The sequence below is a fragment of the Paramormyrops kingsleyae genome, chromosome 14 (genome assembly GCF_048594095.1).
Source record: "Paramormyrops kingsleyae isolate MSU_618 chromosome 14, PKINGS_0.4, whole genome shotgun sequence".
NCBI classification, from domain to species: Eukaryota; Metazoa; Chordata; class Actinopteri; order Osteoglossiformes; family Mormyridae; genus Paramormyrops; species Paramormyrops kingsleyae.
This window is the reverse complement of record NC_132810.1, coordinates 20,676,985-20,702,865: the sequence shown is the minus strand read 5'-3', so window position 1 is coordinate 20,702,865 and position 25,881 is coordinate 20,676,985. Positions and strand designations below refer to the sequence as shown.

Genomic DNA, 25,881 nt, shown 5'->3' with positions numbered 1-25,881 from the left:
CCCTCTACCATTTGCCCTGGGAGTTAATTGCACGGAGAGGCAGTGAAGCTTGCTTGTGGGAGCCAAGTGTGGAGGGCGTCAGGGGCTCGAGGAGGCCGGCTAACAGAACCAGGGCCCCCCCACACCGGCCCGTGATGAAGCTCAGTGCGAATCAAGCGGAAGAACTCAAGTGAGATAACCTTTTTCCTTATTCATCATAAATATCACCCCAAACTTAGATAACCTTTACGTTTTACAATTAGACATCATCTCCACGATTACCTCACGGCGTCCTGCTTTTACCAGCATTCCCATTGTGAGCAAAGGCTAAATTTCAGATCTATAAATATTCAGCCACGTCTGACTTTGAATTGTCTTCACAAGACGAGGCACTTAGCTCCCACCCTCAATCAGGAGTTCACATCTTTCTCCTGTCCCCCCCCCCCCCCCCAAAACCCCCCACTCCCGCCCGCCCTTCACCTCGGTTATCTTGGCCCATCCAGCTTCCTCCCAGTCAGATGTAAGGCCCGAGGGCCAGCAGGAAACGGTCCTCCTCCGGCCGGCCATTGTCTAAGCTGCTCTCGGGAGTGCGACACGCACCGCGGCCTCGACTGGAGCTGTGTTCCGCTGTTCCGGGAACTCCAGCCGCGCCCACTCACACACTGCCAGCGTCGGTGACCCCCTGACCCCGCAATCGGCATCGCCCTTTCCCTAATCCGCACTCACATTTGATACAACTCACACCCTGAGTGAATAACAGCATCCACCGGGGCCGGCCCAACCCTTTGCGGGGCCCTAAGGAAAATTTGATTAACCTAGTTGTTATTTGTCATCTTCCTACCCATTCTGTCAGTCTGACCAGATGGGGGCCCCCCTGGTGGCCGCTGGGTCCTAAGCAGCCACTTAGTTTGTTTATACCTGTGAACCAACTATGGAACTTAGATCTGGATCCACCGATAGCAGTTTGCTTAGGGCCCAGTGGCCACCAGGGGGCTCCCCCAGCTGAACAGGCTGACAAAATGAGCAGGAAGATGACAAATGACAACTAGGTTAATCAAATTTTGCTTTGGGCCCCAAAAACGGTGGGGCCGGCCCTGGGTATACTGATCTAGCGCCTACAAATTGGGATGTCTTTTTTATATAGGGTTTGTCTTACTTTCTCTCAGTCTCCGGTGTGGACACCGCACTGCTGAATCCCAGCGCCTCCTGTGGTGAGGAGAGGTAAAGCAGTTAGGGCCTGGTGGGTGGGGGCATTCAGGAACCCCTCCCCCCAATAAAATCGGCACTCACCTGGGCATCCGACTGCAGCTGCTGAGACAGGACTGTGGTGCTGGGTCTCGCCTGCGGCGACAACAGAAAGGCCACGAGCAGGTCAGCGCACAGCTGGGAGCTCGCGTCAGCCTCTGAAGGCCGGGTGCCACTGGGAGACGCCCAGCACATCCCTAGGAAGCTCTTATGAGGTCATCGGTGACACCCGTGCCACCACGCTACCTCTGCCCTTGATGGCAGACATTAGCTCAACTAATTTCAACTATGTCTAAAGACGCCCAACCAAACCAGCATGCAGCATCTGCCACGTGAAAAGCAGCAGGCTGTTGGAACAGGAGGACAATGCGAGCAATACTCTGATTAGTATTTTTCTTCTTCTTGTTCTTCTACTGATTATCATTATTATTGTTGTTGTTGGTGTGGTTCTAAGCTCCAGCTGAAACTTGTGGCATGCTAGCTAGATTCCCTCCCCCGACCGTCAGCATCTGAGCACAATCTAGGTTCGATTTGAGACGACTGCGAACATCTGGAGAAGTTCTTCCTCCGCTTAAGTGCTCCTCACCGGAAGACACTAATATAGGGATACAGCCAACCTCACATAATTGTCTTTATTAACTTTCACAATGGTGGGAGAAGTATCTGTTGCAAAAGCTGGAATTAATTCTTTGTCTATTCTCATAGACGGGCATTGTTTCCCATACTTAGAATATTACTTCTGTGTAACATCCATAAATGAACTTTAATCCAAGAATTAAGAAAAAAAAAACTGAAGCATGTCTGGGGTTTTATACAACATAAAAAGGCAGAGTGAGACATTTCCCAACAGGCTATGCCTTCTGAAGCCAGACTGGGGAACTGGGACAAGGTCCGGAATTCCATCCAGACTCAGGGATCTTTGGTTCTGTCTGTCCGATCAGGGGCATCTAATCTATTGAAGACATGCAGTCAGGTCAGAGCAGCAACAGTTACACAGTTGTCAGGCAGGAACCCTCAGCCCCATTAAAATTGGTCGTAACGAGTAAATGCTTTGCGGAAACATTTTCCCAAGTGCCAAAGCAGGAAAAATATCATGTGTCATCGCATACAAATTTTTTTTCCAAAAAACTGCCCATAAACTTTCTACTAAATACCTCCCATCAGACATCCTGCGTTTGTCTTAGCAGTGTTTTAGTGGGAATTGTACTGAAGCAACGGGATCTTTACGGACGCAAAAAAATGCAAGAAACTAGACATGAAAATATGACATTTCAAAGAGCAGGTCAGGCCTAGCTGGGGAGTAACCTGGCACTGTTTTGACCTGCCTAATTAAGCCACTGCGACGTGTGGAGTTAGCAGGGTTCCGGAGATGTAAGGCACTGTGTGGTTAAGCATTGGAACGTGTGAATGTAAAAAAGGAAATATGTTTGTCTTGGTTTTGGTCTGTCCATCCATCCATACATATATACATACATACATTTATTGTATGCATCAAAATCCAGTTTTTGTATCACCTACATTGTCTTTTAACTCGTGCACTTCTAAGTTCTGCAGTAGGCATCCGACCCATTTGGGACAATAAAGTTTAGCTATTCATGTAATTGAAAATTCTTCAGCAGTTACGTTAAACTTACGTTAATTCATGGATACAAACAGATGGGAATAAAAAAAATCTGTAACTGTAACTTTCGTACTAAAATATGTTTCTGATGACTCCAAAGAGTGGCTTTTAGCATTCAGGGCTGCATCATTAGTACATTTAGCTGACATTTCACACCCAAGAGACAGAAAAACAGACACAGACAGCTACAGTGTCACTGAAACTAAGCGGATTCACATCATGCTTCATATTTGTCTCGACAGTCCAGGAAAAAAAGTCTTTTCACTGATAGATCAAATCTGCAAAATCCTTTTAAAACAAAGACTTCAAAGTGTCTCATATCAGAGGAAGTATGGGGGGGGGAGGGGGGACTCTAAGGATTTATTTTCAGTATCTACGACTTTGGCTCCTGAGCAAAATGGTGACATGCTACCCTCCAGGTCTTTCAGCAGTCACACGTAACACATTTTCCCTTGTTTCAAACATTTTCCGGTGTTTTTCTAAGAGCAAATTTAAACAGCGACCCTTCAGGGGCCCAGTAAGTGTAACAGGTATAGGTTATCGTTTGTGTATCTGCTGTGTAACACATATGTAACACAGTATTAGTAGTTTTAATTGTTTGTATTTAGGAAGTTGCTGTGTCATGCAGAGATTTAGGTTGAAGAGATAATCGATTAGCCTCAATACATTAGCCTTTGACTGGACTGCTGGACGCATTATATTTTATTACCTATTTAGTTTGGCCAGCGGTCAAACGTTATTTTTAGCTTTTTAAACAGTTTGTGTTTGGGAAATTGTAGTGACATTCAGAATTTTTGTTTCGTAGGGATTAAAGATGTTGACTTGTGTTCAGGCTGTTGTGGAAATACCTGTTGCCACTTTAGTATTTAAGCAAAATCAGTTAGGGTGGGTGGCGGGTGGATGATTAAGGCTTACATGCAGATGCAGATGATGTCAAAGCCGATCCGTGCCTCACTACTACGTAAAGATGAGGGGTTTCATACCGTTTCGAGCTCCTGGGACACGCTTCGCTTGCGCAGCTCCTCCATCCTCTCGCAGACGTCGCCGAAGCAGGTGTTGTAGTATTCAGAGTACTCCAGGGCCAGGTCATCAATGCTGCCCAGAGAACCGTCCTGCAGAAACAGGGCCACGGTTTGGGTCAGCCATCAACCCTATGCTCCTCAACTCAGGTCCGATCAACGCCAAACAAAGACATGAAAGCACAGACCTCCAAGAACATTTAAAGAAACATGAAGTGGATATCCTGGAATTTAATTACTTCATACCTAATTTTTTTTTCATATGTTTATATTTTTATATTTAATTACCCAAAGTGACTTATTTTTCCAATAAAAAAAAACAAAAAAAAAACAGCAGAATTACTATAAATCTTGACTTCTTGTAAAGCTCCACAGATTAGCATCAAAGAATTGCTTCTGCATAATATTGCTCTTGAGGTTGTATGTTTGCCCCATGCCAAGACTAATAAATCAAACGTTATCCAGAATTAGCATGGCGGTCAGAACTGTATGCCCAATTAGCAGATAAATATGGAAGGGTGAAGAATAGCTTTGTACACACGTAACGTCTAAACTCATCCCAAAAATAACTTCTACAGCTACTGGTCAACAAAGCCTGAGAGACTTCACAAGCGCAGTGTTTACTTCAAAAACTTTAAAAAAAAAAAAAAACACTCAAAAAAAAATGCCACAATAATGAGTAAAGCATGAATCCATTCTTTTATTTATAAACAAGCACAGATTAAACACAAATATGTCCTGTTTTCATTACGTTCATCCCAATCTTCTGTTCCAACTTAAAACTTTACTTTTCTGTGGAATGATCTAAACAACAGTGTGTCATGATTTTAGTTCAATATTTTAAGTAATTTAATTCAACGGCTTGGAACGCCAGCATGACTTAAACACACCATGTGCATTAGATGTGAACTGAAGCATAATTTTACTTTCAACAGAAACAACCAGAATAAAGCTCTGTTATTTTCAGCCTAGAATGAGAAGACTCTGAATTAATAAAAAGAGCTAAATTTGTGGAAATTTTAAAAGTAAAGGAAGAGCACAACCTGCAACAAGGTGGATGGACTCATTACAACAATGAACATGCCGGTGAGGATGCTGAAGACCCAGACTGCAGACAGGACATCCCGTAGGAATGCAGTCTATGTGCTCACCATCGTCAACATCGACTCAACACCACCTAATGATAAGAATAATACCTGGACCATAGATACCCACTCAACGCATCCATTAGTCTGAAATCCCAATAAATCTGTCTACATGTGGTGTTTCATTTTTCGGTCCCTAGCATTTAGGAGCACAGCTTGTTGAGGGACCAGCTGGCTTCTCCTGAAGGCCGCGGACCTCATGTTTCAGAACAGTGGTACTTAAAACTCTTCCCGACTTTCTCCAGCCAATAAAAATCCTTGTTATGTTTTACTTCCTGCACTAACAAATCGTGTCATTTTGGGCTTGGATGTTAGTTGATCGGTTTAATCACATTTCCTTTCGGTGGAACAATGAAAATATATAGAACTGCTGGCAAGAGTTCTGGATGGCTGCATGCATAAAATATCAATTTACAATGACTCCAACTATTTTATCACCTCCAGTATGATTCAAACTGGTGTAATGAACCAGACAAGACATAATACCATAACAAATTTTATCAATATCTGATTACAGTGAGAATTTGTGAGCTGACGTGTTGCCATGACATCAGAAAGCCCCAAAACTAGGAAAACAATTGAACCTTATGACTGAGGGGTATTTGAGAAACATCTGCTGCACATGGGTGTAACCCAAACCATTTCCCATGGTTCAAGCCAAGAGCCCTTAGCTGTGAACATTACTTTGCACTTAGTTCCCCGTTTCTGATCTCTCTGCGGCTGAATAGCATATCGAAGCGCGATAAAACATCCCGCTTGCCTTTTAGCCAGAACCTTAGCGAACGCTGAAGTCAGGCCATTGTTGGTGTCTGGCGCCTCAGTCACCATCGTGGTGCATTTGCATGACGGAGGAGTCTCACATATTACTCCCCCCCCCCCCCCCCCCCCAGAGGAGTTAGCTAATGTAAATATTTACCACCCGAAGGAAAATTAAAGTGATTAAAAATTAGCGCTGAGGGAAATCAAAGGCGGCATATCCAAACGAAACGTCTGGGAAATGTGGTGCCGGTGAGATGAATCGTAAAGTGCCAGACGAAAGACCTAAACAAAACGCAGCTGTGCTCAGCACTTTGGTCCAGAGGTCGGTGTCGTTAATCTCCCGTGTCCCGTTTACGATCGGAACCATGGCAAGCTTTTATTACCCGCGTCCACAATTCAACGATACTAATATGCCCTGAAAATCAGAACAGAAGTAAACCATCTAGCTATACTCCTTTAGGACAGCCACACCACCTTAAACACAAACAATATAACAGGACAGGTGATAGTCTCTATATATAGAAATAACTGATTAATCAAAGATTCAGGAGAAAATCTTAGTTTGGCTTCTATTTCAGACAGAGGAAGTTAAGCACTGTAGGATTGTGCTGTAATTATAGAGCACTAGGCACATTATTTAATGTATGTAATTTATTATGTCGATTGTCTTGATTGTCCTAGATTGTTCTGCACGACGCTGCAAAGTAAATTCCTAACGCACTTGCCGATAAACCGTGCAGCAAGTGCAGTCATTATAGTGCAATATGAACTTAATGCTGGTTTCTGTACCCCCAGCTCCTGGGAAGATGGGGGGGGGGGCTTCCTCAGGAAATCCTCAGGGCTGAAAGGAAGAGGCAGCACAATCACCATGATGAAAGGAGGTCTGGGAAAGACCACTAGTGTTCACCACAAAAGTACACCGATGACTCTGAACCAATAGGCCGCTTAACTTCACCAAAACTATTTCTAGTGTATTGTGTTCAAGTAGGCCTAATACTAAAAGAATTAGGCAGTCATTCTCCCTCGATTCCTAATGGACAACACACAGATTTCTCACTGGCTGGAGAGCTCCCAAATGATACATTTCATGCCAAACAAACTAGAACAAATTAGAGAACACATGATCTACTCCTAGTGTATCTCCCTGATATAATTCTTCCACAAATCCATTTCAGGGTTGCAGTGAGCTTGGATGGTACAGCACCCCTGTCCAGACACCCTGCCTTACAGGAGACACCCTGCCTTACAGGAGACACCCTGCCTTACAGGAGACACCCTGCCTTACAGGAGACACCCTGCCTTACAGGAGACACCCTGGTTGAGACGCCAGTCCGTCACAAGGTGCTCAGGGACAATTTAAAGAAAAATACTCAAGCATATGTAGGGGGAAGATAAAAGCGTCACACAGCACGGAGTGTGTCGGAATCGCCCTGAAGTGTGCTTTCATAGTGCAACCCAATCACTTACCATTATATTCCCAAACAACCACATAGTTAATAAATTACAGACAACCTTCAACTAAAATTAAACCTCATTTCATTTTCATCGAACGACTAGTGTCTTTGCCGTAGGCAGCATCGGTGAAATGTTTAGTCTTGAAATTTGAATGTAGACTCTCGGCACTGGAAACAGGGGAGCAATTTTGAAACTGTCTCGACTTTTTGTTTTCTTGTGATGATAAGATGTGCAAAGCCATGCTAAAGATGCACCTTGCAGAGTCTAATCCAGGACTTGAGGGACGTTGAGCTCCTGGCACTCCTGCTCAGCGTCAGATCATCAACAAAGAGGCGCTTACAAGCCCAGTGACACTTCACACCTCAGCACCTCAACCTGACGCAAGGATCCAGGCTTTCAGATGCGGAATGAGGCTCTTATATTTACAACGTCAGACCTCAGGGGTGAAAATCACACCGACAGGACAGATCACACTTTTTAGCAGCTATGTCAGAGCTCCTGTACCTAGTAACTCTGCAGGGCAGTTTTCCTATATCATAATAAAATGGTATCTATAATCAGCTAAAGGGTGGCTCAGCAGCTCAGTGGGTTAGAACACCGTGCCTGTAATCGGAATGTTGCCGGTTTGAATCCCAGGGCCTGCAGGCTAATCCCACCATTAAACCCCCAATTGCTCCAGGGACAGTAGATATTGTGGCTGCCAAGCTGAGTCTCTCCTGTATGTGTCTAATGGAGCGCAAGATTAGATAAGGAACAAATACCCACCTGGATAAAGCATTATTGATTTAAATTAGCTTATCAGATGGATATTTTCAAAACGTAACGTACAATTGAGACAGATAACACAACAACATTGCAGTCAGCATGGAGCCCAACTACGTTACCAGTTCTGCTAAGATAAACGACTTATGGAAATAAAATACAATCTAGTTCAAGATCGACTTCAAACTGAGAATACATACAGGTGAATGGGACACATTATAGACTTCTGTACCTTACTGGGAGGTATTGTCACCATACATAAAGTGTCAGGCTATGTGCTTTTTTTGGGGACCCTGTAGAAAATCAAAATTCCTAAACAGATGCAATTTCATATAGGAAATGCAAAGTATATTACTGATTTTTCATGAATGTATGAAACGCAGTACCCCTCCCACAATAATTTTCGGGAGAGTGCCCCCAGAATTATACAATTAATACAGTCATCGCGAAATAGTCTTGAAATGATCTGGGAACAGCATAATACATTACAGAATCTATATGAATATTTTGGAAGTATAGCCCATTAATAATTCATAATTCTCTTCCATGCATATAATTTGCATAACATTCGGCGCATAATCGGTCACTTGATCTGCGTTACCGATCCTTTGGTTATGTCGTTGATCATCGTCTCATAGGTCGAAAGCGGGTTTAAAGGAACCTCGCTCGATTTGATGAGACGCGATTATTTCGTACGTTATAAATAATGTTAAAGGTTGCGCAGACTGTACCGGCCGGGAGGCTTCTCGGTACTAAAATCCCCCAATATTTTTATGGCGCTATGTGTGATATGGAATTTCATTTAAATCATATTGCATAACTATGTAAGGCAGCCTGGAAATTAATTACAACCAGTCTTATTTTTATATCCCCTTTTGCTGTGAATGAACATTTTCTGGACTTACCAGAATCCCGATCACATCTGTCCAAAGTTTAGAAAAACTGTCAGACGGACTGCTTTCTGACTGGGAGTCCGAGTTTACATCTTGATCTCCTTCCATTATTCTGGTTTTAAAACGCTGCTGCAATCCGGAAATAAATGTTAAAAATCCAAATAATGATTAGACGGGAAAAACGTATCCTTTAAATAATTCATCATTATGTTATAGATTATCGGCCTTCTATTAAACATATGAACTCAAAATAATCCAAGAGAGGAACAGTACAAATCCCGTGAAGATATTATGTCTGTCCCGACGAGGCACATCAACGAAGCGCTATGAGCATCCAGATCTGCAAGGACTTCGCCCCGCGAGCTCATGCTCCCTCTGCAAAGTTGCCTGAATGACTTTCCTTCGGTCCTGCGCTTGATCATTGGCCTCACCCAAAAAGTACTGCAGGGGAGTTTTCCGAAAAGGAAGTACACTGGAATCGGTCCAGAAATGCCGTTTAAAGAAGTTGAATAGGAATTTAAACAACGCTTCCTTTACCGTTACTGTTTCTGTGCGTCTCCATGTTTTATATCCAAAACGAGCTTTCCTTTACATGTGACTCTCCTGGCAAAAGTTAAAGGTCCGCCTTCTGAGTATCGAAAATACTAAGATATTACATAATCTGAAAATGCACAGCAAATGCACACCAGCACTACAAGGCAGTTACAGCACTTCAAGACTAATAAATGATATGCACATTTTACGTTTATTTACCAGATGCTCTTGTCCTAAGTGGCATACAAGTGTGCTGGGGTGGACAGTGCCCCTAGAGCACTTGGGGTTAAGGGCCCCGCTGAAGAGGCTGACAATGACATCACTCTGCCTGCTGTGCATTTGGACCAGCAACCGTCCAATCACAGGCACGAGGCCTAACCAGCATGCAGTCACATACCATCCCAGCACAAAAATGATCAATCAAGAAAAACATATCCGAGTTGTGCCCTGTGATACCCTGGCATCCCGCCCATTGCGTCCCTAGCCTGAATGATCGCTTTGAGGATGGATGGATGGATGGACGGTTGATGGAAGGATGTATGGATGGACAGATGATGGAAGGATGGATATATCTGAGCTTCAGTTCCTACATAGGTGGACTCTTGGTTCAGACATAATTTTTTTGTTCAGTTAGCAATCCCATGAAAAAGTGCATTTGTTAAACAAAACAAACCATAACCACAAACAAGCAGATATTTATTTCTCACTAAGCTTTCTCTGGGCCTATCCTCAAACGGAACTAATTCTTTTAGTATTAGGCCTACTTGAACACAATACACTAGAAATAGTTTTGGCGAATGACGTATCCCATGCCCTTTAATGATACTAAATTTAATATAACCGCCTCACTTTGCCTCACAAACATGAATAACGTTCAGCAGTGAATGTTTAGCTTGGTGCATTGTTCTATTTTAATGGCTCTGTAATCTTACGAAAAACATCTGTCCAGTGTTGGCACTGCAGTACTAAACCATCCTCTGAAAAATATCCATGACATTCAGACTTAACATATAGCGTAACTTTATAATAACACTGTACAACTCAACATTTTAATACTGTCTAACAGAATGAAACTTCAATTAACTAATAAACCGTACACACACACACACACACACACAATCCTTCACATTTCATCAGCAATTATGTTACAGTTGATACTACAGGCTAAGGTTGGAATTTTCTGCATGTTTTTTTCAATCAAATCATCGCAACCTTGGCTATGCCCCATGCATCTTCTGTTACTTCCGGGTGAAAGCCCCGGGGGGGTCTGTACAATTTCACTTACACTAACATGTTTACATGTACTTCAAAAGTCCGGTTTTAGTTGGCCTAAGACAATAATTAGATTTTCTTATTGTGCATGTAAACATACTGCCTGAGAAATTCATCTTCCAATGCATCCCAGTCCTGTGGCCTGTACTACGAAGCGGGGTTACTGGCTTATCGGGGTAACTTGTCGGAATTAAGGTACCTCATATTCATATTTTGCCCAAACTACCTTAAATCCGACAAGTTACTCTGATAAGCCAGTAACCCCGCTTCGTAGTACAGGCCAAAGTTTACTCTAATGGGGGTTATTTGTCTCACAAGGTAACGATTTTTCATTGACAGGCCATCCAAAAAACCCGCACCCACACTGGCTCCCCATCCCTGCACTAAATAAAAGACATTTAATTATGCAGATTATGCTGCAAATGTAGATACGGTAACTAATGTACAACTCCGTAAGATTTCCAAGCATTTATGCAGAGTGTTAATTAAATTTATCTTTTAACCTGCAATAATAAATCACGTTATTAAAATTTGATAGCCTAGTAGTTTTATTTAGAAACTGAGGATCTTTAGTTCTCTATTTTGCCACGTTACTTGTCACTTACTCCCCCTATTGGCTGATATTCACTTTTTGTAATCTCTACCTGTGTATCTACGGAAGATTGATGATTTTCGGGGTAAAACAGCTGTACATCGACCTCCGATACCTTTTACTACAAAATGGATTTATTCTCTATATTTAAATAGATATACATCCATATTTTACGTAGCAAGACACACAACCCGGAAAGATCCATAAGCTTTAAAGTGTTTTCTGCCACATTTCTGGCAAAACGAACATAAGCGTATATAACTGCGTATTTATGCTTAATAATGCTATTATTAAATAGCTATGTATTCATATTTAACAATATTATTAACCAGCATGCCAAAAAAAAGGACTATGACAGAATGTCCTGTCTAAAATTATGTAAATGATCCGCATTGTAGTTTCCATGCTCACTTTCGTTTCGTTTCATTAACGACCCGTTTGCCTTAACTGGTTATTACACACATAACCAGTGTGTCTGAATGGAAACTACGTAAGCGTCGGTCAGCGACCATCAGGCTAATCTCCCCTGGCAGGTTCTCGCTGTGGTTCTCGTGCTTTTATTGGGGAACTGTGTAAAAGACGGAGCCAGGAATGAATATCGAAACTCCCACCGACAAATCACTGGACGCGAATAATGAGAGGACCTTTTGTTGTGCACGCATCTGGAACCAATGATTTAATGGCGCCGAAATATTTGCATATCTCTGCTGTGTCTAACTTATTTAATGTGAGTGTGTTTATAGATATATAAATATCTATGTCAGTAAGAGACATATGGATGCCATATCCAGCCTTGTTATGCAGTCCTGTGGGAAAGCAGGTGTGACCTCAACAAAAAAACACAAACTTTTCATTCTGCAGACAATAATATGTAAAGGTTACAGTGGGAAGATCAGGCCCGGCCTTAATTGGCTGGGAACTTTTAAGATGAAGCACAAACAGAGAATCTAGCAGGACTGCGAGCGAATTCCACCCCAAAGGACCAGAGCATTCATGTAGGCCAACAGCAGAGAAACATTTTCCAATTGTGATGCCTAAAGATTCACTTTATTTACTTTACTATATATGATGCAGATGGTCCAAATATCCATCCATCCATCTTCTAATCGGTTATCCTAGTCAGTGTTGCCTGGAGCCTCTCCCAGGCAGCATATGGCAGAAGACTGGGGGGACACCCTGGACGGGATGCCAGTCCATCACAGGGCACAGGACAGGGGGACACCCTGGACGGGATGCCAGTCCATCACAGGGCACAGGGCAGGGGGACACCCTGGACGGGATGCCAGTCCATCACAGGGCAATTACACTCACATACATGATTATGCACTATTGGCAATTTCATTGAACTGCAGGAGGAACCTGGAGAACCCAGAGGAAACCCTGTGCAATAGTGCCACCATTGTCAGAACATCATTACACAAAAAGTATTCATAGTGATATACAAGGCAGTTACAGCACTTCATATTGTCAGACTGACAAGTTGAAAATGACTGTAAAATGTAATTTTTCATGCTTTCTGCCCTTCTCTGCATTTCCAAAATGTAAAACATCTGACAGCTCAAACGTAATATTTCAATAAAATCTCAATAAAAAGAACAAGATTCCAGAATACTCCAATATGCTCCTTGCATGAGGTCATAAATAAATGTGTTTTGCTTTTTTTCCTAGGAAACTATTGCCAAAACAAAACACAAACCTTGACTGTTTAATAACATGCTGCCAACATATTTTATTCTTTAAATCTGAGAAACGCACCAAAGCCAGGCTTGTTTGTTGTACATTGGTTCCCAAACCAGGCAACCCGAACCCAGACACAGCAGCCTATCCTGCCAATCCACACACCACCCACATTACCCCCCCCCCCCCCCCAGTATGCTGTGCTAAACCGCAGTACATTCCCCGTACCTTTTCCTTCAAAAGACTGCCTCTGAGAAATGAAAGGCTTGTCTGAAAACGTCCTACTTTCTCTTCCCTTTCCACAATCGTGAGGCAGCCATGAATAGCAGGTAACACTGGCCAGCCAAAGAGGATGCTGCGGCTTCTGTTATTCGAGGCTGGGATTCTTCTGCTGGCCGTCTGTCTGTCAGGGTCTCTTCCAGGCCTGATTTTCGGCTGAATGCTGAATGAAGGCACCGTTTGTCATCTTCAATCCCTTACGTTTCGTTTCACTCGGACGCTTTCTCCAGCACAGCTCCTAAGCTTGACGCTGGCTTGATGATCAGTAGTGTCACAACACCAAGTTTTGGGGGATGTTTTAATTCCACCTCCGCTCTTTGTGTGTGTGGAGTTTTCATGTTCTCCTCACCTGAGAAGAGTTTCCACCCACAGTCCAAAGGCATAGCTTGGCTAACTGGTGTCTCTAAATTGCCAGTATTATTTTCTATCTCCCTATAATGAACTGATACCCCAATCCAGGATGCACCCCAACCTTGTGCCGTATTCTGGCTAGGATAGGGTTAGGGTTAGGGTTAGGGTAAGTGGTCAGAAGATGGATAGGTGGGCAAAAGTGTATAAACAGGAAAAGCGGAATGTGGAGCACGAGGAGAGACGTTTTATTAGTCGGAGACAACACAGCAACAAACAAATAGCATCACGTATTAAATGTTTTACGTGGGCTTGTCTTTGATATATAACCATGTTACGAAGTCCTGAATCTCGACTATCTTGGATTTTAAAAAAAGCTTAAAAAAACACTCGATACTTAGAAGAGTCTTAGATTCCTTGAGCAATTGATAATCAGAGATAAGACTGATCCCAAGAAAAAAAAAACATTTTAAGCCGCACATTGCAGGGGTACAAAACCCAACAGCAATTGAATAGGCTCTGAGATAAAGGTACAACAGCGGGGTAATTCCATTCCTGTATTCCATTACTGTATTCCATTCCAAAACTTCATTTGATAAGACTGCTGAAGTGCATCAGAGCAAATAAATTGGACATGCCAGGCGGTTTTATGAGAAAGACATCTCAGAGCCCGCAAACCGTTCTCCCCTACAGCATCGCCCCCTACAATTGGTCCATCGTTAGGGAGAACACAATACAGCATCCTTATCTGAGTTTCCTCTTGGCAGCGGGGTGCGCCTGATTGCTATTTACGAGTCCGTTGCCGACAGGAAATAGAAAGTTGAAAAGATAAGTCTTACAGGCCTGTGAGAGGAATAGATAAAGGAAGCGAGGGGATTGGCTGACTGCTTGTAGCACCTGTGTTACTGATCGACCTGAGCTGTCTTCAGCGGCCCAGTGACAAATGCAGCCGGAGTTTCCCGTCTGGATGCAGATGGTAACAATGGCTAAGCTTAGGACTGTCTTGTGCATGTCTAACATGACCATGAATGATCCGCATTAATGATCCCATTAATAAATGGATGAATGTCTGACATTGACACCTCAGCCACAATATTTGAACTTGCTCTTCAAAAAACAGAATGAATATAGTGCCTTTATTTTGCTTCATTTTATTTTGCTTAATATCTTGTGTTTTGCTTAATATCTCGTGTTTTGACCCCTAATAGTCAGTTTCTCAAAGACCCTGGCAATTAGAGATGCTAAAAATGTATCAGTAAGACCTCAGAAAGGTAATTTAGCTCTTGTATTGCAGTACACCAACAACAAACAGAAAACCCCCACATGCCTATAGGACGAGTTACTGGAATGGAAGTTAAAAGGAAGATCACATGCTGTACAAAGCACTGAGTCATTATTTTTAGTGTGAAATAACATCTGACAAATGATGCGTTGATTTTTGAATTCAACACTGAGTTAGGAATCCTTATTAGATGATGTTGCATAATTTACTTCTGACAAGTTTCGGAACAAGTGGTGCATTAGCCATGGTCATCTGTCTAAGCATCTGCTTGCACATTTCCGAAGGGGCTGACAGTGAGCCAATCAAAAGTCAGTATCATTCAGGAGGCTCTCTGTCAGCCTATAGCACATCAGGAGGGAGATATATTTTTCACATGAATTAATCATAAAGGATTTAGAAAATTCTACATCTGTAACTCATTTTGACACTGTGGTAACAATCCTATTTTTATTTTTCATTTTTGAGGGGGATATTTCTCTGCGAATTTCCCTTTTCTCGTGATAGTCTTCTCTCAGTGTTTGTCAATGCCTTACGAGAATATGTCTGTTGGTGAGGTGTTGTCTGTGGGCCAGCGCTTCTGGAACAGTGAGAAAAGGCAATTGATGAGAGATTTAAAAAACAAGATGGAAGGTTTTCAATATTCACAATGTCATCAATATGTGTTATGGTAATGGCCTCCACCAGCAATGCATCCTTCTGAGTCTACATCCGTTACAAAGCCATTGATTGAGGACGAGGGGGGAGGGTGGGAGCTTCACAGTCAGTCGCTGCGCGACCCAGTCTAGCCCCCCCGGTCCAAAATCCAGAAGTGAGAGCTGGAAAGAAGAAGCTCCGTCAGATTCAAAAGGAGAAGCTGCCTATGTTTAGCTTTCGGAAACCTGGCTTTCAGTCGCGAACTGATTAGAGCACATACTGAGCCGGGGGGAGGGGGAGGGCGTTTATAATTGCAATCCTGAGGACATCTGATGAAATCCAGTCCCTAAATCCCCTGCAGCGTGCTGATTTTTACACCCCCCCCCCCCCTCCTGACTGTGACAATCCAACCTAATTGAAGCAATCACACAGAGCAGCTCTTCCAATCCAGCCCATCTGTTGAGATCTTAAGTTATCCTCACCACTGCCCCCCCCCCCCACCCCTCCCACCCAAACCCCTGGGCCACCCCTCGTGCCCACTCGAGCCAAGGCACACCCGGTCTCCACAGGGACTTGCCCGTGGCCTCGTAGGAAGACCGGGAGTCGGGGGTGGTATCAGATGCAGGACAGCCAGGCTCCAATGTGACCTCCATGCAGAAACAAACACAGCGACATCATTTCCAGCTGCCTTCTCCCTCGACAACAAAGCCCCGGACCGGGAAAGTATTTCATTTGTACCAATGCCAGGCTTGTGTTTCAAAAAGTAAAAAAAGAAGGGGAAATCGATAACTGCCTGTTTCACAGCTGCTTTCCCTGCCGAATCTTTCCCGAGCCGGAGGGGTGAGACTACCCAGCACCCCCCTAACGATAAGACACTGTAGGTACACCGTTACGTTTCACAATGACACGACCAGTGGCCCCTTGTGACCGAGGCCCCTTGAATAAACGTCACTCTGTCACTGGTCCGTTTCTGCAAGACTCCAAGGGACCAAGCGGGAATTCTAGCACATGAAGGGCTGCAACTCAAGCCGGGAATTGATTTACTTTGTGTCTTAGAAACACACGTACTGTACATACACATGGTCTCCTGTAGAAAATAAAAGCAGCTCAGGATCCAGTTTCCAGTCAACAGAAGCAGATCATGATGCAGAAAATGCGCTCTACAGCTTACCGACGCTGACAGCTCATATCCTCACCGTAACATCCACTGTCAGAAAGTCACACACGGCGCTGAAACCAGATACCCGGCGGCAGAGCGTCGGAAACGGCAGCCGGACGGCGCTTACCGCTGGTGTGGCGCAGTCCCGAATCTCTCCCCCCCGCCGGTCCCGGCCCGACTGCTGGAAACACTGACTCCGATATGGAAGTTTGTGAAACATGTACAGTACAGAACAATGCTCGCCTCAAAAGTGGAGCGGGCCAAACATAAATCTGGGGGGGGGATTTCGGGGGGGGGGGAGGAGGATTTGAGGGGTTGGTGGTGGGTCGGGAGGAGGGGGGGGATTTGGAAGGTTGGTGGACGGCTGACGCAACAGACATCTGAAGGGTGGGACTGGAAGCCTCAGCTGAGTGAGGGCTCTTCTTGAGGCCTCACTGACTGCTTTCAGGCATTTGGGTCGCAGATGTTTTCATTAACCCCGCGCCACATCTTCCGGGACGCTGCCTCCATTGTGAGCACAGAGTCCTCTCTGCTATCACAGAGCCCGGCTTGTACGTCAACTCTTCTGTCTTTTTTTAAAAGAAAAAAACACTAAGAAACTGTATTAGGCTTTACTTATTTATCTTTCGATTTTGGCTCGTGTAGTGTTCCTTTTCCGCCTCTCAGCAAAAGACAACGGCTCCAGTCCAGCTGAGAGGCAGTAAAGAAAGAAAAAAGCTGGAACAAGACCACGATTATGGCCATGATTTGTCCTGGGAGATTTCGAGTTTCCAGGTCAAATTAATCAGAGGACGGCTGGTTCTAGGGATTCGGTGGTGTGCATCTGCTCTCCTCCGAATAGGGGGACTGGGAACGAATCCTCCACGCAGGATCCCACCCCCGTGTTTCGGAGGGAAAGGGGGCGGGGGGGGGGGACACACATGCAATCTTCTGGAACCTGACCAGGGGCCTCATGTTCTCCTCATGAGCCCACAGTAAAGAAGAAAACTCATTCTACTCTACATTTATCGAAAGCTACTTACAGTAGAGGGAAGGGTCACGTTTGATGGGTTCTCCCTAGGATTCGAACCCACTACCTTTGCACTGTTAGTGAAATGCTCTACTTGCTGAGCAACAGGAGCTGGAAAGGGGGAAAACGATGAGGAAAAACACAGAAAAACCATCGTAACACCTACATGTAGGCAGTTAAAGGATCCCCTAGTGGACACAAAATCAGCACTACGTATGGGGGTGTCACATGGGGGTCGGGGTCCAGGATGGAGTCTGTGACAGGAAGGCCCAAGTCCCCCCCCCCCCCCCCGTTATTTTGGCGTCCGTCTGGGTTTCTGCTCTAGCTTCCGCAGTGACTTCGTTCCCCATCCGGGAGAGAACCTGGCAACTTCCCTGGATCTCTGGGATCTCACTCCTGGGGGCTCATCAAAACTAATGCATTTTCAGTATTAAGATATTTAGGAGAAAAGCTGCACCTGTCAACTGTACATTTTAACACAGATCAGACAACGACAGTAACATTTAGTGTCCAGAGTTGGATTCACCCTATTTAGGGGGATCTCAGCCCCCAGAAAAACAGTTTTTCTGACACCATCTAGTGATTTTCATATTCGTACCCCCACCTCGGCAGACTTTATTGTGGTGACACGTATTTTTTCAGGGGGCTGAACAACCCCCCCAGCATCAAATCCTAGAATCAAGTTTCAAGTTTATTGTCATATACAGATAACAATGAAATGAAATTTCTTGGACTCAGAGCCCCCTCAAAGTTTGCACACTAAAATGACAGTTAACAGTAAAAAAAATAACACTTAAGTTCTCACTTAAGTAGAATAAAATTAAGTACTAAAATAGTACAAGAGTTAAATAATAAAATAAAATAGTAAAATAAAGTGCATAGTAGACAGAGTTCAGCATTTAAAAGTATTTATAAAAAGACTAGTTTAAGATAGTGTAGTGTGTACATACACACACACACACACATATTCCTGTGTATGTACAAAAATAAGAATCGCCCCTGAGTACACCTATGTTCCGAAATTGTGTATCTACATGCATGACCGAACGCATTTAGATGACCAGAAATGACTGCCAGATACATAAATGTAAATATAACCAAAGTGATCTGGGATGAGACAGAAATACATTCAATTTACGACCACCGTGGGTCATAGCGGTAGGAAAATTCAGAGCACACCTGTGTATCAGCTGACCTTAACCATCCATCCGATTGATTTATAGCAGCCAGTTATTTCTGTAACACGGTCACAACTGTTCGAGGGACCATAAATAATAATCATCCGCGATTATGATAGGATCACGCCAGCAATGAAATGCCTCTTAGCTGCCGTGAGTCGTACTTTCCATTTGCGCCTGCCGAAAGCCCCCATGCATGGAAATGAGGCGTAAATCAGAGGCTCAAGTAACACGCATCGATAACCGCAAGATCCCGGTAATGATTGCGGACGGATCCCGACCGGACCGTGACCGCAAGCTCAACGGGAAACGTCTCTTCGTGCCGCTTTTCGAGAGAGGGGTTTTACTGCATGCTCATACCTTGCTCTGGGCACTTAACTTCTACCAGTCCTAAGAGCCTCAACCGCCCCCCCCCCCTCTTTCTGTCCTAAAAGCCGCACTTGGCAAATCCCCACATAAAGGATCTGAATAGCAGAGGCGAGAGAAAGCAGCTCCCGGACGGAAACAATCCTGCGTTTTCCTCAGCTCTCCAAAAACACAGTGGTACATCACGTCCCATGCGGTAACGTCGAGAAATGTGGCTCTGCACCCTATACATCCAGACTTTTCGTAACGTTTCTACTCTAGAAACGTTCGAAATTGGTTAAGATAAAAAACACATTTATTTAGCGTATACCAACCTAGTTCCAGGAATCAATTACAGAGTGATACACACACACAAAAAAAGTTTTTTAATAGTTATAAGGACCCAGTCACATGCACAGTATTAGGCCTACAGCTTTAAGAGACAGCAGGGGACGTACTGTATATTGTTCATGAAACATAAGTAAATTCCTTACATTGTTTTATTCTTGAAGATTTAAATTAGCTCCATTTCAGAAAACCGAAGTTTCAGATACTGTACAACCTTTGAGGAAAAAAACACTACCATAATGAAGTCCATATTGCTTTATAGCAGATGCCAAATACTTGGCAATAAACAATAGAAGAGTTTGGACGTGATTCCACTTATCTTTAACACTTTAATTCCACACAAAACTTTCATGCCTTTCTCACTAATCTTTTAAGACTTGTTATTAGAATCACTTTAGACAGAACCCGGCTTCTGGGGTCATTCATTCATTTTCACCTTTGAAATCACCTTTATAATACTGTCAGCAAAGAAAGAATCAGAATCAGTGGCCTTTTATTTGACTCTCATTAATCATCTCATGCGATTTCCGTAACCTCCGCCTCGCGATTTCAGCAATCATCTCCCTGACATTTGTATTGATTATGCATTACAAATCACCCAAACGAAGTTATCAACCGTCAAGACAAAGCACAACCGAAAAAACAAAAAACAACACGGAAAAAACTGCATCTTATGGTTTGTTATGAAAGTTAATATGTATCAAGTGTCTACTGAACCGCATCGGTTTCTTTTTGTACTCCAACAAGGATCCCTTAATTCACAATTATTTCTAACTGGGCTGCTGAGCGTAAAATGACCATGAAAATGAAATCTCATCCTCGCGCACATAGAACTGTGTTTCTGTAACCTATATGTTCACAGGATTTACAGAACAAATATCGGTTGCTTTTATCCATTCATTTGGTGCTAAACTTACATGGCACGGAATACACGCGCGCCGAGCGCGATAGCGGCAGCAATCACGGCGGGGTCACGGGGCGTCGTGAAGCCTGTCACCACTAGATGGCAGCACACGGCTTATCTTCCAGTTTGAAATCCCGTTAGATGCGACACTAAAACCACTTCAGAAAAAGTAATATAAAGCGCAATGGCGTGTAACACACTTACTATCGTGCTAGAAATACTGGAATTGTGTTTTAATCACAGTTAAATGAACGATTGCTCCGCCTCTAAGAGTTTTCGTTTGCAGCAAAGACCACCTCGATCCTAGTGAACGAGTTAGATATGCAGGCTGAAGTTTATTAATAAGCGTGTTAAGTGCTGCCACCGTCCAGTTCACGAGAGATATGCCTACAATTTCTGCTCTGGAAACGGGAAGATATCACAGCTGCGAGGATCAGCTTATGAGGAAACCGTACAAGTACATCGCTTCCCATTTTACCATTCCCGGCCTTTTAATCACGGTAAATCCAAGATGCTCTGTCGGCAATACTCTATAGAAAGGGCATAACTTTGAGCTGAGCAGCGGGGTGGTTGAGATCTCCACGCATTTAAGGGAGTCCAGGGGGTTCTATTGGCTGGTTTTGATTACCCCCCCCTCCCCCATAATTTACGTCCATTCTTTATAGTCAGGTATGGAACTAGCTATTTGTAATGGGCTCCCACGTCAGTCTATTCAGGCCAAAGAATGATCACAATTGTGCCTCGTCATAAATACAGAGCCAGGCGCTTTTGTGCGACTATAATTCCCTCAAAACCCTCATGTTATGTATGTGTGTAATATCCGCAATGGAACAGGCAGTTATTTAACGCGTGAGGACATCTGCAGCCTGATCACATCATTCTTATTTATTAGTTTGACAACTAGAAGGTGCTTTGATTCAGATAACGGTACTGCAATTACCGTTTCACACTTTGTATGAATTAAGCTGGACATATTTCACCAATATTATCCATATCACAGGCTTTGGGTGTCAGATTATATGACGGACAGGACCGGTAAATCTTTTGCCTTCGTCTCGTCATCAGTTTGCAAGTCGATAACAGGCATATCCTTTATCTCTCTTTTGCAACAACTTAAAACGCCTTTATTGTGTGTTGAAAGGAAAATGCCAGAACGGTTTAAAAGATACAAGCCGACAACGATACAAGGAATAAAATTATTAGCCTCCAAACTGCGACCTGACAGAGAACAGGACATAAAAAACGCCAAGGATCTAAAGTGAACAGAAACTGTGCGAAAGTGTAAAGCAAACTGTAAACAGCTAGATGTACTTCCCCCGATCCCCGACGGGTTTTTTTTTGCCCTCCCCGAGCGCCGAGCGCTGACACGGATGTGCGCACATGTTTGGCGGTAACCCCCAGCCTGTGGAATCCCACGACGGTCCACTATGCTACGGGACGCTCCGTTTCTCGCACACGTGCCAAGGACACGCATTCCTGCACATTTTCTGTCCAGAAACTTTTCGCCTATATTAAGTCAACGGCATTTCCCACGAGATCTGAGCCCTCACATCCAAAGAAAGGGGTTACTGTATATATGTGCATCTGCTTCTTTATGAAAAATAGTTCTTGATGGTGAAGCTTTGTAATAAGGATTGTTTTTCATTGTGCTTTACACATATACTGGCTTCTTCATCCACCTGATGGGGTCAGATCCCATCATCCACATTCCCTTTCTCTATCACTAGATCGACGTGGTGGCTAATGTTCCCTGCGAACAAATGCTGCAGAGGCAAATGCTGTTCCCAGCAACTCCAGTAGGTCATGGGTGCACAGAGGGGATTATGGTCACAACAGTTTCAGTACTAAATACACCATGGGAGGCTGTACAGAGCTGGACAGCTAATGTCACATGCTAACACATGCAGAGCCTCCTCACCCCTCCACCAGCTAAAGTTATAAGGATAGTATTATACAGTTTCATCTTTCCTTCTCCTTAAATGAAGGACACTAAAAGCATAATTCCCAAGGCATCTCAACCTCGACTACCAGAGATGTGTTGTTACCAGGGAACATATTCCTCTTTCAGGAATCTACATCCAAGGCAGCCTCTCTGCTACCTTCTACAATCAGTGCAAGGTACCAAATACATGGCTCTGGATTATAAGATAATGAGTATCTCACGCAGGGGACAATACATAGAGAACCTGCAACATTATTCCATATAAATGAAACAGGAATGCATCACAACACACCCATGTAAAGCACCTTGGGGCAACACTGTTGTGAAAGGTGCAATTTAAAAGAAAAAAAAAATAGTAAAAGTAATGCTTCAATTCAGCTTTCTGGCTCAACCAGTAGGGGGCAGGCTAGGACCCATGAGGAACACAATAGTTATCCTGAATTGCTTTTTATAAATATCATCTGTGTAGCATATCGTATGTGAGAGGTTTTCACCAACCGTGGGTCATAGAGGAGAAAGGAGACAGAAAACTTATAGGAAGGAGGGGGCGTGAGCCATGGGACAGCTCTAAACAGGAAACAAAACTCTCCACCCAAGTTTGTGCTTTTGTAGCCAGCTGTGGGACTGTATGGAGGAACCATCCTGTTTTAATGAAATCCAAATGTTGTAAAGAGACATGCTAATAGATAATCTATTGGGTGAGCGATGTCTGTCTTTGATGGAGCGTTTTGTTTATGCAGTTGCCAAGGTTAAATCAGGTCAGCATCCGACACACGCACGGTCCATCGGAGAACTGAGGTAAATATTCAGTCCCCCAATCCTATCCACCCACTTTACTGTCTCTGTAAAATCAGTCACCATCAGGGTTAACGGAACCTTCTGGATTCTTGTTAATGCACCAAGTGTGATCGGCTTTTAGAAATCCTGCAATCATTTCACCTGTGCACTTTAAACCCCTCAAGGTGCAGTCAAATTGGTTTCCATTGTCTGACTCGGGGCTTGATGTCATGCTGGGCTGAACGTTCCGGAAGCCTGAGTTCAAAGGAGGCCACGACGCCGGCCTGGTCCATCAGGAGACAAAAGTGCTCTTGTTGCTCAAAGTGTGATCCTTTGAACCTCTCTTCACCTTCGCTCTGGGAGAAACACAGTATAGCAGGACACAGGCTGAAATAACCTTTTTTAAGGCACATAACTATACATCTCTCAAGCATACAGTATAGGGAAATATCACATATTTTCTCTGATATTTTTTGCACTGTTACAGTTTTTTATCTACCTATCTATGTATGTATCCATCCATCCATCTATCAAAGTGGATGATGCAGGACAGATTTTAATGCAGACAACTTAGAGATGCCAAAAACCACATGGGGTCGAATTGCAGGAGGAAACTGGAGTTCCTGGGGGCACGGATGGATCTACCGGGTGGCCTGGGGGGGCCATGCCATGCAGTCAGTACAAGGCCACCCCATTTGGCAGCACTGACAAATAAAATGAAAAAGAAAAATGGAGTGTTTCATTCTGTAAAGCAGAGCTGCCCCACCGGTCGATCACGTGATCTTGGCGTGTCTCCAGCTTTATCGCGAGATGATTCCCCCCATTACCCCATTGTCACTGTACGTGGTCTGGATCCACCCCCTGCCTGCTTGACTACACCTGGAGAACAGGAAAATACTGCACAAATGGCCAAGGCAGGAAAGGAGGGATCGAGGGACCATGTGCTGATGAAATACCAAAACACAGCTGGATCGAATCGAGCCAGAGAATAAACAATTTCTTACCCCAAAAACAAACAAGTTATTTGCCAGATTAGATAGGATGCTGAAGTCAAAGAGCCACACAATGATCCAAACTGACTACAATCACATGTCATTACCATCCTCTTTAATAGCAATTGTGTTGATTACAAAAGCTAATTAATTATCGTTCCGATTTGAATGCATGCCGCGTCATGAATTTTCTTTGTGTCGTTAGCGTGCGTGAAATGTGCCCTGATGAGTTTAAATCAGCAAAACATGCAAAGAGACAATCAAACTAGATTAATTTCCGCTGCTGTACTTTGTAATTCAATTCCAATGTGGCAGTTTGTACACAGCACAGATGTTAATGCAACGTAGTACCAACAATAGGAGAATGATTTAGCTTTATTGCGGTGATCCTAACCTCAAACAGCAATATAACGAAAGTCTACACAGCACAAGAGTATCCAGGAAACCCCATTCTTTAGCCATAACAAATAACAATACTCACATTTAAAATTTTAAAAGAAAGCCTTTTCTCATGAATTCTAGTAAACTGTTTTCACCTGAACATGCTCCTATTGGAGACAAATGTGTAGTAATGCTATGAAGTCTTTGATTTTTTGTAATGTTTTATGCTGCATGTGGGATGAGGCTTTGAAACCCAAGAAAGTGACCATCGAATGCTGTTAACAGTGGGGGACTAAACTTCCTATTGGTTCCTCTGTCGGTTCCCATTGGGTTAAACCAATCAGCTTGACTGTGGCGGTCCCGCCTACGGTGGAATTGTGGCTCCTCTTCCCTCTCCTGACTATAAATGTCTGATCTTCTATGTCACCTATAGAAGAAATTTAAAACCCTATTCCAAAAGTTGATATGAATCCCATGAATGAAACTGCAGGAAAAACAATATTTCACCTACTATAGAGACAGATAGACTCTCAAGAGAAGAAATATAACCATTTTACTATAACTATAACTTAACTGCAATTTCCCGTTCTTCACAATACACCATCAGGCTTGTGAGTTTCTTCATTAAATTCCCTAAATGGCTGAAAATGACCTTTCCAAGCCGATCCGATCTCATGCCCTTTCACGGAAACACTTTCCTCTGCCTGCTGAACAAACAAATACCACACGTCTCGTAAATCACCGTGGTCGACATCCCCGACCGACGACCCAGCCACGAAGAACTTCGATAATTCCCTAAGACGAGGCTTCAATAAAGACATACAACGAAAAAACTACAATGAGGAAAGAAGAGAGAGAGCTATACTCTCTGGGGATGTTAAGTACCCTCATAGCTGGCAGGATTGCAATGAATATGGTCAAATATATCCATACAGACCGTCTGATTAGTGATGTGTGTGAATCAGGGTTGTGTGGTTTTTCCAAAACCTGGATCTTAAAGGATGAATAAAGCACATGGGTGTGTTGTGTGGTTCAGTGGGTTAGGCTGCCATTTCTGAACTTGAAAGGTTGTCGGTTCAAATCCCAGGGTCACCAGAGTAACGTCACCATTGGGCCTGTAACACTCAGTTCTTCAAAAACAATGTACATTGTTTTGGATAAAACTATGAATTATAATAATAATGTGAAATGGGATGTAATTACAAGCTGGGCTGCGGTTTCCTGACGTGAGAGGTCAGAACGGGCTCGCTACTTGCTAGCGAAATACGTGCGGTGATGCACCAGCCAGTCGATGGCCAGCAACAGGGCACATTAGGACCCCACAGCTCGCCCTATTAGCTGGTCAGCCAGA

At 43.6% G+C, this 25,881-nt stretch overlaps 1 protein-coding gene across 8 annotated transcripts in view; it reads right to left on the bottom strand.

The window, feature by feature from the left end:
* sash1b (SAM and SH3 domain containing 1b) overlaps positions 1–25,881 on the bottom strand; it is a 94,994-nt gene that overhangs the window by 26,492 nt on the left and 42,621 nt on the right. For 5 of the 8 annotated variants that reach the window (XM_023839277.2, XM_023839269.2, XM_023839270.2 and 2 more), the window contains exons 2-4: positions 3,829–3,957; positions 1,270–1,320; positions 1,136–1,185 (exon numbers count right to left, since the gene is read on the bottom strand). In XM_023839277.2, coding sequence (XP_023695045.1) covers positions 1,136–1,185; positions 1,270–1,320; positions 3,829–3,957 — 230 coding nt within the window. Of the gene's footprint in view, positions 1–1,135; positions 1,186–1,269; positions 1,321–3,828; positions 3,958–8,890; positions 9,298–16,781; positions 16,886–25,881 lie in introns of those variants that run through there. The other 3 variants (XM_023839274.2, XM_072698791.1, XM_023839275.2) reach the window with 3 other exon arrangements.